At 54.0% G+C, this 14613-nt stretch overlaps 1 protein-coding gene across 7 annotated transcripts; it reads left to right on the top strand.

Moving 5' to 3' along the window:
• The first annotated feature begins 2256 nt into the window (after positions 1-2256).
• On the top strand, positions 2257-12237 carry KDF1 (keratinocyte differentiation factor 1). 7 transcript variants are annotated; one of them, XM_064525016.1, is made up of 5 exons: positions 2257-2320; positions 4852-5026; positions 7104-8217; positions 9142-9216; positions 9890-12237. In XM_064525016.1, the coding sequence occupies exons 3-5, from the start codon at positions 7122-7124 to the stop codon at positions 9970-9972; spliced, it is 1254 nt and encodes a 417-aa protein (XP_064381086.1). In that variant the 5' UTR covers positions 2257-2320; positions 4852-5026; positions 7104-7121; the 3' UTR covers positions 9973-12237. The 7 variants fall into 7 exon arrangements, with proteins under 7 accessions (XP_064381086.1, XP_025954028.1, XP_025954025.1 ...); XM_026098243.2 differs by lacking the exon at positions 2257-2320 and adding an exon at positions 3487-3510; XM_026098240.2 differs by lacking the exon at positions 2257-2320 and adding an exon at positions 3491-3549.
• The last annotated feature ends 2376 nt before the right edge of the window (positions 12238-14613 follow it).

The raw sequence follows: 14613 nt of genomic DNA on the forward strand, positions 1-14613 counted from the left end.
CCAGCCAGGACCGTCCCAGCTCCGCGGAGGTGGCGTCTCCTGCCCCGCGCGAGCCGGGGTAAAGTCTGGCTGCGCCAAGGTCACCGGACGGCCGTGGCCGAGGGGACCGCGGGAGATCGGTTCGTCGTCGCCTGATGATGAAACGATCGCTTGTTTTGCTCGCTTCGCTTAAGGTGGATAGCGCGAAACCCCTCCGCGGCTGGTGGTGCTCGGGTGGGCGCCCGCGCTGCTCCCGACCTGCTTTTTGCAAGGATTCGGGCTTCAGGGACCGCTCGGCGTGGGCGGGCTGGCAGGGCCGGCGCACGGCGCTGCGGGTGTCTGGGATGTCGCTCATGTCCCGCTTCCCAGCTCAAATCGCTGCTTCGGGGCGAGAGAAAGGGAAGGGAAAGAGGGAGCAGCTGGGCCTGGATGAGTTTAGCAAGCGGCTCCGCGCCGTGCTCAGCACAGACGCCGGTGGCGTTAGCCGATGTCCTGGGCTTCCCCCGGGAGCAGCTGCAGCACTCGTGGCTCCCGTCGCCCAGGACTGCAATGCTCTAAGAGCAAAACACCCACCGCTTTTGCTGCCATTCAGTGCTTTTCCCGCTTGGCACCTTTTTTTTCCTGGAAGATGCCTCGCACCTTGCAGTGGAGCTGGAGGGGGGAGGCTTCCCGGGCCCAGGCCCTCCCTGATGCGGCCCGCGAGAGCACGGCCGGTGAGGCTGGAAGAGGCAGCAAGGACTCGACGCCTTGTCCTGTACAGGCAAATAATAGGGAAATGCAAGAAACAGCCCCTGCCCCTCCTCCTGCCAGCGGGAAAAGTTCCTCCCCCAGGCTGGAAACCCTCCCGCGCTGCTGCAGGCTCCCTCCCGGGGCCGATGCGCTATTAATAACGTAGCAGTGCGAATTTAGCAGGGCTCGGAATAAACCTCGTTGATGCAAACGCCGGCCGGAGAGCTGCGCTCCTCGCCCAGGTGCCCCGCGCACGACGGCGGCTCATGGCTGGCAAAGACCCCGAGCCGGGGCACCGCCACCAGCCCTGCCGCGTTACCGGCTCCCGCACCGCCCACGGGCCCTTTTCCCGGCAGGGGAGACGTTCAGCCGCTTTGTTTCGAGTCAATCGGCCTTTAGAGATTAGACGTTGCGTGGGAACGCCTTTAATCCGCTCCAGCTGCCTGCGCTGCGGCGATAACCTGGCCCATTCCCTGCTCCCACATCCCCGCTGTCGCAGCCTGATGCTCCAGCCAGGGCATCTGCCCAGGGAGCGACCGACGGGGCGGGCAGCCGATTCTCCTGTCCCCTGCAAGGGGCCCTTTGCACCAAGCGACGTTGTTCGCTCCAGGTCCGGGACCATCCTTCCAGCCCGGCACTTCCGCAGGGAGCCGGCGTGGGCGGCAGGAGCCACGGAGGTGTCCGGAGCTGGAGAGGGGGGAAAAGTAAATCAGCCAGGAATTTGGGAAAAACCTGAGGATTGTCGTGGTTCACGGCTGGGACGTCGCGTGGTGCAGGGCTGGTGTGAGCGATGGGGGGGCCGGGGCCACGGTGCTGCAGGGAGCAGAGCCCGGAGCGAGGCGCTGGCCTGGGGGAGCCGTGTGGGAGACGTTTCGCAGCCGGGATCGTCTCCGAGGCACCTGCGAGGAGGGAGACGAGGCATTTCCAAGCAGCGCCTCAGGTCCCGCATAAGCAGAGCCCCAGCCGGGGAAACGACACCGGCTCGACTTAAGTGCGATATTCCTGTGCCAGAGGCTTAAATAAATAAACATGGTCTTTGCACCCTTTGGAGACGGGATGAGCGTCTTGGCGCTGGCACCATCCTTTGCATCGATTTCTCGCTCGCCCGCTGTCTCTCGCCAGCCGGTGCTGGTGCAGTGTGCGGTGGCTTCCCGCCTGCTCCCAGCCTCCACCGCAGCCCACTTTGCCCCCCGACTCCCTTCCTTCGCCCAGGAAGGATGTGATCCCGGCAGAGCAACTCGCCAGCTTCTCCGAGCGGCGGAAAACCCGACCAGAGGAGCGGAGCTGCCCACCGGTGCCGGGGCCTGCGGCAGCGGGAGAGGGCGCTGGGCACTCAGTGTGGGAGCCTCCAATTCGGACGCGCCTCCTTTTTATTGTTTTATTTCTTTTTTTTCCCTTGGTGCAGTGTCTTTCTGGGAAGGGCCAGCCCTGCGCGGGAGACGGCAGCCTGCCCGGGGTGCCACGCGGTGCCCTCCGGCTCAGGGGCGGCAGCCTGTGCCGGCTCCCAGGCTGGGCACCGCAACGCCTCTCCGAACAGAAAGCGGAGGCAGGGCCGGGGTGGACGATGGGATCAGGATGAGAGCAGGGCTGCCGACTCCCTGTGCGGGGAAGGGTGCGTTTCTCGTGCTCCCCGCGGGACCGTGGTGGACGGGCGCTGCTGCCATCACATGTGCACTGACTTAAATCCGTTCCCCGGTGGTTTGGTGGTTGCCCGGCTCCAGCGGAGCGGGAGGGCTGGGAGCCGGGAATGGGGCGCGCACGGGCCTTGGGTGCCATCCCAGCAGGCTGCCGGGGCAGGCAGCAGCAACGAGCTGCCGAGAAGGTGCTGCAAGTCCGCAGCCGAAACCGGGCAAAGGAGAAACTGCATCTTCTGAGTAATTTCTGCGTATAGCTGTACTGGAGAGCGAACGTCCCAGTGGCCCTGCTCCTAGCAGGGACCTCCAAGCCCTGCGGGAATGGGCGCTGCGCAGCTCCCCGCGGGATTTGGGATGGTTTTGCCTGCAAGGGAGGAGGGAATTAAAGCAACAAGGGCTGCTGCAATGCAGATGGGGGGATCCTTGGGGGCAGGGATCTTTGGAGGCCGGGATCCTTGGGGATGGGGATCCTTAGGGATGGGGATCCTTAGAGGCAGAGATCCTTGGGCTGAGGATCTTTGGGGACAGGGATTCTGGGGGAAGGGATCTTTGGGGATAGAAATCCTCAGGGATGAGGATCCTTGGGGATTGCAAACCTCAGGAACAGGGATCCTCAGGGACAGAGACCCTTGGGGACACAGATCCTTAGGGATGGGGACCCTTTGGGACAGGGGTTCTCAGGGACAGAGACCCTTGGGGACACAGATCCTTAGGGATGGGGACCCTCTGGGACAGGGATCCTCAGGGAATGGGATCCTTTCGGACAGGGATCCTCAGGGACAGAGACCCTTGGGGACACGGATCCTTAGGGATGAGGATCCTTTGGGATGTGGATCCTCAGGGACAGGGACCCTTTGGGACAGGGATCCTTAGGGTCAGTGACCTTTGGGGACAGAGACCGTTTGAGACAAGGACCCTTCGGGACAGGGATCCTTTGGGATGGGGATCCTTTGGGACGGGGATCCTCAGGGACAGGGATCCTTTGGGTCAGTGGCCTTTTGGGACAGGGACCCCGGGTCCCTCGGGGCAGACCCGCTGGCGACAGGGACCGCGGCAGCGGGCGGGGCAGTGTGCGGGGGGGGGCGAGGGGAGGAGCTTCGCCTCCGGAGGCCTGCTGTCCCTCGCGGCGGCCCGTAGGCGCCGGGTCACGTGGGCGCACCTGGCTCAGGTGAGGGCGGGGCCGGACGCCGTTCACCTGGCTCGGCAGGTAACGCCGGGGCGGGGGGGGGGCTGCGCCGCCGCCGCTGCTGCCGCCGGGGTGGGGGAGACGGGCCCGGCCCGCCGCCGCCTCCGTGTCCGCGAGCCCCCGGCAGCGCCCGCCGCCGCTCGCGGCTTTCCCCGGCGGGGCCGGCCTCCGCCGGTCCCCGGGGCAGCGCCAGGCCGCGGCCGGGGCGGGGGGCGCTTCCCCTTCCCACAGCCCGGGGGGGCCGCGGCGCCCCTGTGAGGCCGCCTCCCCCCGCCCGTCAGGCCGGGCCCCCCCGGTGGGACCGGCCGCCCCCCTTGAGACCTGCTCCCCCCCGCCCCGAAACCGGGCTCCCGCCCGCTTTGCCCTCGGGCCTCCCCGTGAGACCGTGCCCCCCGCCTTGGGTGCCCCGGGGCTCCCCCGTGAGCCCGGTTCCCCCCCCGGGGGCTGGAGGACTGGGACCCGTCCAGGCCCCAGCTGTCCCCGTTCCGCCCCCCCTCCCCGGTTCTGTCCCCTCCCGCTGCCCCCTCCCCGGTGGGCCGGGGGGAGCCGTCCCGGGGGAGCTGGCTGGGCCCGGCCGCTGCCGTTTGGCTTTCCAGACCCAAAAAGCCGCGGGGGGAGCGCTGGTGGCGAGCCCCGTGCCAGGGGACGGGCTCTCCCCTCCCTCCCGCTTGTACCGGCTTCGCTCTCTCTGAAAACCGACCCATCGACCGGGGTCTCGGGGGCGCCCGGGGGCCCTGCGCAGGCAGTGGTGCCCCCGCCGCACGCACCAGCAGCTCGGCTGACTGCAGTGCTCTGTTTGTCAGGAGGAACCGCCGAATTTCGTTTCTGCGTGCTACGCCGGAGCCCTGGTTTTCAGCCGAAACAGGGGGGCGTTTGGTGCCGGGGCTGTGGAAGCACCTGGTGCGAGGCCGTTCCTCGGCCGGGTTGTTTGTATCCCAAACAGACGGGAGAGGAAGCGGGTGCGCGGCGGGCGGCTTGGTCTGCGTCGTCCGGGGCCGGGGCCCTGCCACTGCCCGGGGTCAGCAGAGCAGTTAGGAACCTGCGAGCCAGCGACTGCCGAGCAGGTTTGGGCTCCTGGCAGCCTTGCTGCTGCCTAGGAAAGGGTAAAAGCCATTGATCTTTCTATATATTTCAGAGACTTTGTATCTATAAACAGTGAGAAAAGCATAAAGCTTATGTCAGGAATCTAGGTACTTTGGCCCCTTTTTAACTTAATGCTTTGATTTCCCTAGCTTCTAAAAACAGTGCTGATATGGTTACTGGCAAACCAATGTGGCTTTATTAAGGTTTGCAACTTAATTTAGCTTTTAATATCTTTCAAAGGAAATCCTGTCCTCTGAACAATGAAGATCTTAGACCCCGGGTAACTCTTAGATGCGCAAACTCTACGTGAATCTCCACATCGCTCTTCTGAAACAGATGCTCAAGTTCTTTAGAAGGATCGTCCTGATTCAGACAAAGTGCCTGCGTGAGAACAGAGAAGGCTCCCAACTATATTGTAAGTATTAGCTTGGCCTGTGAATTTTAGCCCAAGTTTCTGTGTATGACTGCGTTAAGCAGCTGGCTGCGTGTTTTGGTCTAGTCTTTTGCTTGCACCAAGACGAACCTGCTGAATCCCTGAGCTGTGTTTTGTATGCGCTTGCTGAGAACTTTCAGACTCGTGATCTGGTAGCCTGAGAAACGTGCGCTGCGATTCGAAGGGGGCGAGCGAAGCGTTTGAAGCCGGGGGTGTGTGTTATGCCTGGTGCAGCTGGAGTTTTCTGCAGTGTTGGGCGAGTTGTTTAATCTCTGTGCCTGCAAGGCTGTTTCTGTAGAACAGAGATAATATTCTCCCCTATATCAAAGATGCTTTGAAATTTCAGGATAGTAATTGCTATATAAACGACTGTTACTGTTCATGGGCAATGCGTGTGTGAGACCTCAGTATTTCAACAAGCAAGCCAGGAAGGAGTTCTGTGCATAGATTGGCTCAAATGTGGTTGTTTTTAATTTTTATTTTTGACTGCATTAAAAAATGACAAAGCTGAGGAAAAAACCTGCTGTTCTAACATGAAAGCAATCAAAACTCTCCACTGATGCTGTTTTCAGAGAGCTTTGCCCGCTCAGTGCTTAGAGGAATTGGAGCGTCTGGGGGTTTTATATTTAACATCTCGTCCAGGAATGTGCAAAGGAAACTCTTGGGACATGTGCTACTTATGAATTTTATAAGCTAATGGAGCTGAAATGTTCCTGGAGAGCAGTGGTGTGATATAACCGCCTGTGGAGCCTTTTCAGTCTGTGTCTGCTGCTTTGTGGGGGCAAGACTTTAAGAAAAATGGCAGTGCTCTAGCGCAGTAGGACCGATTTATATATTCACGCTTGAGGTGCCCTATAGAAAGTATATACTAGAGCAGCAGGGACAGTCCAAAAATACTATACTATGGCTGGGCTCTTGCTGCTTATTATTTTTCCTAATTAGGATCAGAAAGATCTCTTGGGTGAAAGCAGTGCTAGCCAAGAAGCTTAGAAACTATGGACAATTTAGGAGCCCGTTGTTGACCGAGATGAAAGTAGCAGCAGTAAAAGTGGAGTCTGATAGCCTTGACCTGACTTCCCTAGCTATTGCCCAGTGCTGAGCTGTCTTCATAATAGAGAGATTTAGCGTGCCAAACTCTGTTAGATCTGTGCAGCTGCATGGTGATAACAGCACCCTGTAAAAATAGCTTACTCCTGTGTCCAGGCCTGGGGTAATTGTGTTAGTATAGCAGCAATGAAAAAAACAGTTGAGTAGGTAGTCTGGTAGATGATTTCTGTGTTAGGGCCTCGTAAAAGTTGTGCTCCCGTGAGGCGTGATTTGAGATTGATTTGTCAACTAGATCTTTCTTTTAATGCAAATGAAGACATCATTCTTTAACATAACACAGCCTTAGCATGACTGGCAAAATCTTCAGTGTTAGTAGCGCCGTCATTGCTAAATCCTCTAAATTTGAGTAACATCATATAATCTGGAGTCTGAATTGGCAACTTGCATGACGATTGCTTGCTTGTCATCTCCTCTTGGGCATGATGTGTTTTGAAATGGGTAAGTGTTGTTAGAGCCCAGTTTAATCCCGAAGAATCCCCGACACGGGGGAAGTTGTTTAAAAGAAGATACTTTCCCTTTAGAGCCTGTGAGCAAGCCGGCTCCACCTACAGCTGTGTTGCTCATTTATTGCCTTTGGAACAACGGCTCCGGAGCCTGACTGTTCTTCCAGCTGTGTTCAGAAAAACTCTTCTGAAGGTTACAGAGATTTTGATGTCTTAAAAGTGGCCCTTTTGAAACATTTCTTTTGATTCAGGCATCTTCCTAAAGGAAGCAGCAAAGCTATAGTAGTCAGAGAACTCTTAAATGCAGGCAAATGTCCCTGTCTGTGTGACAAAGGAGACCAGCATGAGCCCTAATGCAAAATATTACTGTCAATAATTGAAATGTTGAATTTGAGCTTGAGAATCACTGAATTTGAATGTTAGGACCTTCTGCCCCTCTGATGATCAACAGCTTGCTAGGGTTTGACTGGTGACAAGTGCTTTGTTTGACTTGAGACCTTGTTCCTCAGGTACCTGAGCGGTGAGCCATGCTGGGCCGGAAAACAGGACTCCCCCAAAACCTGAACAGCCATCACCGGATGAAGCAGTCCTACCAGGAGGCTGTGCCCCTGCGGAGCAGACCATCCAAGGAAAGTGATGTCAGTCTGGAGGTGTTCAGTGGCTCTACGCCTGAAATCAAACAGAGCCGCAACAGAGCCCAGCAAATGCGCGATAGGAGAGGTCGCAAAGCTGACCTCAAAGACTCTTATGGGAGAGAGGCAGAAACAATTACCTTTATCTCTGGTACAGCAGAGGCTCCCCAAGCCCAGAGCTTATGCTGTTCCTCTCTGTCTCAGGCCTGGAACACATACAAGGCTGTTTTCTGTTGTATAGTGACCTGTGGGGGCTGCTTTCAGGACTGCAGTGTCTGTATCACCTATCCGGGGCCTGCTGAGACCTCCACTGATGACGGCAAGAACGGAGATTATAATGGGCGACTGCCAAACAGCCCCGCCAACGTCTCTCCCACTGAGAAGAACGGGAACCAGATCAAAAAGACCAACATGGGCAGTAGTTTCAGTTACCCAGATGTGAAACTAAAGGGCATTCCTGTCTACCAGAACAGGAGCCCCAGTCACCATCTGGATTCAGATTCATGCTGCAAAGAGCTGCTGCCAGATAAGCCCTTAAGGAACAGCATAGAAAAGGCACCGCTCCCCAGCAGCCACCGGAGTTCGGAGGAGTATTACTCATTCCACGAGTCCGACCTGGACATCAGCGAGCTGAATGGCTCCATGTCCAGCAGGGAGATTGACGTCCTGATCTTCAAGAAACTCACGGAGCTCTTCAGTGTCCACCAGATCGATGAGCTGGCCAAATGCACGTCAGACACTGTCTTCCTGGAGAAGACTAACAAGATCTCGGACCTCATCAATAGCATTACTCAGGACTACAACCTGGATGAGCAGGATGCTGAATGCAGGCTGGTCCGAGGCATCATACGCATCAGCACCCGGAAAAGCAGGGTGCGGCCCCATATTTCTATCCCGGCCAGCCAGAGCCATGAGGAGAAGTCCAGCAGAGGCAACCCGCCGGACAGCGGTAATGAAACCATGCTGGAGTCCATGGTCATCAGCCAAGATGGTATGTGCAGGTTCCTTGGTGTTACAACTTCAGTATGATAGGTATCAAAGCCACAGAGATGTGGGTGCTTGTAGTTGGCAATGGAGTGGGGTTGAAAACTGATCTCCGTCTTCAGGCTGAGCTTATTTTTCTGCAGTGTGTGAATGGAGATGGCCTGCTTATTACTGGAGACCTCTGCTTGTCACCAGTCATTGCACTGTGGCTTTCTTGATACTGTCTTTTACTGTCAGTGAAGCTTGCACTGAATAATACAAGGGCTTATTCTGCTGCTTCTGTGATAATTCTGGCTTTCCTCCTCGCCTCTAAGCGAGGTAGAGAGACCATGAGTCAAGCTTAACCGGTATGACCAGACAAGCTGGCTAGTGCCAGAGGATGTCCAGTTACTAAGCTGGCTCTCTTCCCCATGCTTTACCAATGTTCTTTGCTAATGCTGCCCTTAGACTATCGCGACAGAGCCCTTTCGGAGCTGAGATTCTCCTGCTCGCTGGGGCGAGGAGAAGCCAGTGTGTATGTGTGCAGAGAGGAGCCAAGGGCTGTTTCCGCAGCCTGAGTGCTTGATGCCTGGAGTAGCCTGAATCTACTAACCTCCAGAATAGCTTGCAAGAGAGTCTGTGGTAGAAGGATCTTGGAAAGCTCACTGTGGGGGCAAGGAGATGTCCAGGAGTAACAAAGGAAGCTGGCTGGCTCTTGTCCTTCCCAGTTCAGCAGTACGTTGCTGTTTCTTCCTTGTATTTAAGGGCTATAAAGCTCAGATTACCAAGACAATGGTGGAAGCAATCTGAAGAATACCACAGTACCTCTCCTATTACCCAAGGGTGGTGCCTTCTGAGGGAGAGCCCTATACACCTCCTGACAGGTACCTTTACTCTTGAGTCATAGCTGCCCATCCTTTCCTGTATCAGGCCTTCTTGCTTTTCTTTCCAGACCTGGCTGTGCAAATATCGGAGGAAACGCCAGCAGATGTGATAGCCAGGAATATGAGGCGGCATAGCAGTGCAGGTAACGTACCTGTCTGTGGGTCTTGGCAGCAGAGGCCTCGCTGAGGAGGGCATCTAGCAGTAATGAGGGGAATGCCCAAGCTTCCCGTATGGAAAGCTCAGTTATCATCTGCAGAGGCAGAGCTGACATCTGGCTCTTGGGTTACTGTAAGGTGCATAGCTCTACTGAGCTTCGGGAACGAAGGGGGCCCAGAAGGTTGGGGTCTGCCCACATGGGTTTGAAACTGAGGTATGGAGCACAGTGCTTGGCCTGAGAGCTTTCAGTCTCCAGATACCCTGGCAAAGTTTGAGGGAAGGGAGGTTATATTTGGGGTGCGACCAGCTTCGGTCACAGCTGGGTTGTTCTGAGAATGAAGGGAAACGTATAAAAGGGAAGCAGGAGGAGAGACTGAATGGCCATCCCCGGAGCTCTGATCCTCACTGCGTGTCATGCTCCACTCCAAAGAGCTGCCCAGGGCTAAAAGACAAGTTTTCTCCTGCATAATAGCAGATCTCTCCAGGAAGATGGCTACAATAAGTCAGGGTTGTTCCCTGCCTGTGGGCTTTGTGTGGCTTTCTCCTCCCTCATGATACACAAAGGCCTTTGTGGCAGCTACTTGCCTAACATCCAGGCACTTGGCTGCTATAGTTCATGTTGTCTGATGTCACCTTCTCTTCTCTCTTTCCTCTCCAAGGATCTCCAACGAGCAGAGATTCCTCTTTCCAGGACACAGAGACTGACTCATCTGGGGCACCCCTGCTTCAGGTGTATTGTTAAGGAAAAGGACCGAAGTAGCAGGCAGGTGCTACAAGGCCATTTCTACCCTTTCAGTACAGAGCATGCCATGCCGCTATTTTTTTTTTCCATTCTGCTCTTATCCTTTGTTGAAGCCATTCTTCTCCACTTGTCTGAATTGCATTGTTTGGACAATATCGAACATCATGGAAATGAACTGTGGATCTAATGAGCTCGGAAGGTGGACTGTGTGCCCTGGGAGGAGAAGACAAACAAGGAAGTACTGGATTTTATTTCCATTCTTGGCGTTTAGCTTCAACGACCTCAGTGGCCCAGCTCTTTCCCTGCTTTGAGAATCTGCTGTACAGTTCTTGCTTTTTGGCATTGCATAATTAACTTGGGGAGTGAATAATCATATGGTGTCTCTGTTTGTCACAACTCTGAGGTGAAAGCCAAGGCGTTAGCAGCACCCTGCTCTCTACACACCCAGATCTCTACTTAAAATTGCTGGCTTTGTGGTCCTGGAAATGTAAGTCCTCTATCCATGGTATTTACAGTAGCTGGATATGCTCTCTTCCTGCCGACCTTCAGTGGTGTCATCTCCTGCCACCTTGGAAGGAGAAGGTTCAGTTAATGCAGTTCATTTAATCTTTGGCCTCTTGGCATGTCTCCCATGATGGTCAGTCAGTGCCAGTTCCAGGGGAGACGAAGTGCCTGGACTGCTACCCAGCTCTTGTCTCCCAGTTACCAAATGGACCACGGAGATCAGCTTTGTGGTCGCTGCCAATCTGATGTGAACTACCAGCATGAGGTATTAGAAAATTGCAAGTGCTGATCTGAGACTTGCATACCAGTCAGCTCTTGCTCACTCATCTGCCAAGCCCTCCGCATTTACCCCTTGTGCTTATTTCATACTGACTGCTGGGGAGAGCCTTGAACTTGGGTTGTGGCAGGTGAGTGGGATAATCGGTTCATTTTTAGTTTTTTGTAATTATGAACTGAGCTGTAGGGCCACTGTGCTAGCAACTCCCTGAAAAGGCGTTTGCTCGGAAAGGAAAGCCTCCCTGTGAAAGCATCTCCAAAGCGTCTGCAAGGAACTGCTTGCTCCTGCCTTTCCCCTTTGGGAACTTGGTGCCTTCTGCTTCCCTTTGCTCTCCTTTAACAGCCAGCAACAAGCACAAGATGTGATATTGCTACCCCGAAGGCACAAAGCCAGACGACCTTGAGGGCTGCAGCACTGCAGCAGGAGGAAGCCGTACCTTACTGGTGTTGCCATTTGCTTGTTTATCAGAAAGTAAACATGTGAAGTCATGGAACTTGTTTATACATTCAGGTGCCCTTGTACATGAGCAGAGAAAATGGGTAGCTGAATTTACCTGCAATGGAATAAACGCACCCTGTGTTTTGGGGGAGAGGGAAGCCAAAATAGGTCCCGTGCTTTGGTGTAGACCTTATTTTTGTGCCTTAATTGAACTGAAATGTGCCTTTAGTTCATAGCCTGTGTTTACTCTTCAAAAGGTGGGGTAGGGGGAAAGGATTTAATTCCTCCCATAAGCAGTCAAGCTTATTTAACTGGACAAAGCACTTTGAACCCTACAGTTTCTGTTAGTCTCTGGTTTTGCAAACTGCTCACGTCTCGGAGCATGCTTTTATAAATCATGGACATCACCAAGACCACACCTTGAGACAGTGACTGAGAGACTGAAAATGAAGGGAACAGTGTGGCTTTGATTTGGGTTCCTCCTCTCCCTGCTTTGTGCTTAAAGCTGTTGATTTGTGGAAAAGCTGTTTATGCAAGAAAGAGACCTATGGCGAGGGCAGCTTGGGATTCCCAGATTGGCTGTATTTGGTGACCTCTTTCTGAATATTACATTTACTGATGGTCCCGTTTGACTTCCTGCTTCTGAATGTATTTGTAAATCCTTATTTGGACACAGGTTTACTTACCTGCGCGCTGAGGCATCAGCGTAGGTCACACTGACACACAGCTATGCAGTCTGTGCAGTGGAGCTTTGGAGACAAGGGGAGAGGAGGGACTTTGCAGAGAGCTGCCAATAGGCATTACAGATGGAATAGCACATTTTTTTTGTATAGTCTGTGTACTAAGAGTGAATGTATGTGGATTAAGCTTGCAAAAAAAAAAAAAAAAAGAAAAAAAAAAAAGAAAGAAACACAAAATTCACTGAGTGGAAGACTGTCATCCTGCTGGTCCTGGAAGCTGGTGCACCTGTGGTGTCTTACGGGATTCTTTTGCACTCCTTAACATCCGATTGAGTCTTTTTTATAAAGCAAAAGATGTGCTCCTTACCTGTGCTGTGTGTCTTTACATTCCTGCCTGGAGCAGATCTGTGAGAGCATCCCTCTGCCGAGGGAGTCGGGGCCAGGAGGGGAGGGTGCGCAGGGGGAGACTGATCTCTGCCCTTCCAGTAGCTGACAGCAGCACGTGGGTGAACATCTTTCTATCCGTTTGGCAAAGCTGCCTGCGTGGGGCGCAGAAAAGCTGGCTGCAAATCAAGGAGCCTCTGGGGAGGTGCCTGTTTGCATGCAGGGAAGCAGGGACCTTCCCTGAAGGGCGATGCTGGAACTGAGGGCCAGAAAAACAAGCTGGGAGGAAGAATTTCCAACTCGTTCCCTGTGGCATTTTCTAGCAAGACACATATACGCAACCCAAGAAACTTGTGTTCCTTGTAATCACCCTGGAGCAGCTGCTGGTCTTAACTGAGGGGCAGGATCTGCTTGGCAGGGATGAGGAAGGAGGCTGGGTTAGTCTTGCGCTTGCCTGACCCTCTGACTTGAAGGACCAGTTTTGCACTTTGTAATTCAGGTAAAAAAAAAAAAAACCTCAGCAGATAATCTGCAAAGCTCCAGTCCCTGCAGCTGACCTTCCCTTGCCCTCCCTGGATGGAGGAAGGCAGGGAGGTAGTTTCCACTGGCATTTTCCCCAGCAAGGGCATGGGTGCTGCCGGAGTGACCAGTGCCCCTGCAAGAGAACAGGGTGCACGGTGTGAAGGGCTGGTGCTGACCCCCCTCTTTTTCCTTTGTAAAGCGAGGTCCATTAGAGAGCCTGAGTCTTGCCTAGTCTCTGCAGACAGGCAGAAGCTTGACTCTTCCCGTACGTGGTCCTCTGCCTGTTCTGCCGCAGTTTCGCTGAACGAAGGCTGCAGTCGGGACTGACCGACTGCCCCCCATCAGCAGGCAGCCTCTGCTGCGGTCACGGAGGAGACGTGTTTCCCAGAAGGAACTGAAACCCATGAACAGGTAAGCAAACGCTGCCTGCGCTCAGCAGGAAAGGGTAGAAGATGCTCTGCGACTAGGGCCCTAGGACCGGTCTGTTGGTAAACAGAGCTGTCTCCGCTGTCCCCACCTGCTCCTAAGCTGCCCTGCTAGTTCCTCCTGCAAGTCTGAGCCACATTTTCTGCTCAGTGCCTGCCCAGTTGCTATCTAAATTTCAGCAGTGCTCTTCCTGGAAGAGATTAGTCTTCCCTCGCCGCTAATTCAAACAGTTTGAATGGTCCAGAGTGGCTCTTAATAATATACGTTATCACTTCTGCTTCCCTTGGGCCCCTTTAATACTCAGGAGAAGGCCGTTTCTAAAGGCTTGGATCCGATCACTGTTCAGTGCGGCTCTGTCTGCTGGGTACCGCGCACGTGCAGCGCGAGAGCTCGTTCCCTGCCCCAAAGTGCTGTCTTCTCACTAGCTGGCTTGTTTAAAACTACCTCAGCTCAATGTGTAATTATGCTGCTGTAAGATGGTTGCAATTTCTGGAAACGTTTGAAAACTTTGCATTTAAAACTGAGCTCGCAGTCCATCTCTCTCTGCTTTCAGTTTCATTCAGCAACTCTTATTTTTGCTTTTAAGGGTGAGTTTGTTGCATCTACCATGGTTTTCCTCGCTCCCACCTGTGTGGAGGATGAATCCACAGGGTTTTTTGTCTGCTGAAAGTCATGCTTGCTGTCAGTCGAGCTGTCTTGGCTGTTGCTGTGGTGGTTTTTGCTCTGAGCTTTCGTGTTGAGTGGGCTGTTGAGTAATCTGCAGAAAGACTTGGTTGCCAAGGTAGAGATCTTACAAATAGGAGAGCCCTTCACCCAGCTGAGCACAGCTTTGGGAGAGCGTGACCTGCTCGTTTTGTGCACGCGCTTCCTTTTGGGAGCCTGACTCAGTGCCTTTGTTTCCCTGAAGACTTTGATTTTTATTGGCCTTGGTTTTGCCAGAAGAGTCTCCGGAGTCGCAGTGTGCACACGTCCTGGCCGTGCTGTGAACGTGGTGCTCTTTAGTGCAGCGATGACAGATGAGGTGCCTTTGGTGGGATCCAACACACTGTACGGTCCAATTCACTTGACTGTCACTGGTTTCTTGGTTTGGGGTTTAGAGAGATCAGTAAGGCTGATAGGAAAAGATGCATGCCATATGTTTTGGATGTTAAAGAAAGTCACCTGCCCTACCCAAACCTTGAACTACTGAATGATTTATTTTAGTGTGGCTTAGAAGTTAGAAAACAGATGGATTTACCCTACATTCTTTTACAGCCTGGTCCTTATAAGCTTGCAGCAGTAGCAGAGGAGCTATGGCTCCTCTTCACGTAAGCAGTGATGTTAAACATCAAGTACTTCTGTTTCCTTCTTTGGGGTTTTGCTAGTTCAGTGCTTTTCTCGAAGTAGTCCTGCAGCCTAGGCCACTTCCCA

Source organism: Dromaius novaehollandiae, chromosome 23 (genome assembly GCF_036370855.1).
Source record: "Dromaius novaehollandiae isolate bDroNov1 chromosome 23, bDroNov1.hap1, whole genome shotgun sequence".
Lineage (NCBI taxonomy): Eukaryota > Metazoa > Chordata > Aves > Casuariiformes > Dromaiidae > Dromaius > Dromaius novaehollandiae.

Bases quoted from the DNA above. Each gene is read 5' to 3' on its own strand.
- KDF1 (XM_064525016.1), top strand. From the start codon at position 7,122: ATGCTGGGCCGGAAAACAGGACTCCCCCAAAACCTGAACAGCCATCAC. The intron at 8,218-9,141 runs GTATGTGCAGGT...TTTTCTTTCCAG, and splicing joins CATGGTCATCAGCCAAGATG to ACCTGGCTGTGCAAATATCG. The intron at 9,217-9,889 runs GTAACGTACCTG...TTCCTCTCCAAG, and splicing joins GAGGCGGCATAGCAGTGCAG to GATCTCCAACGAGCAGAGAT.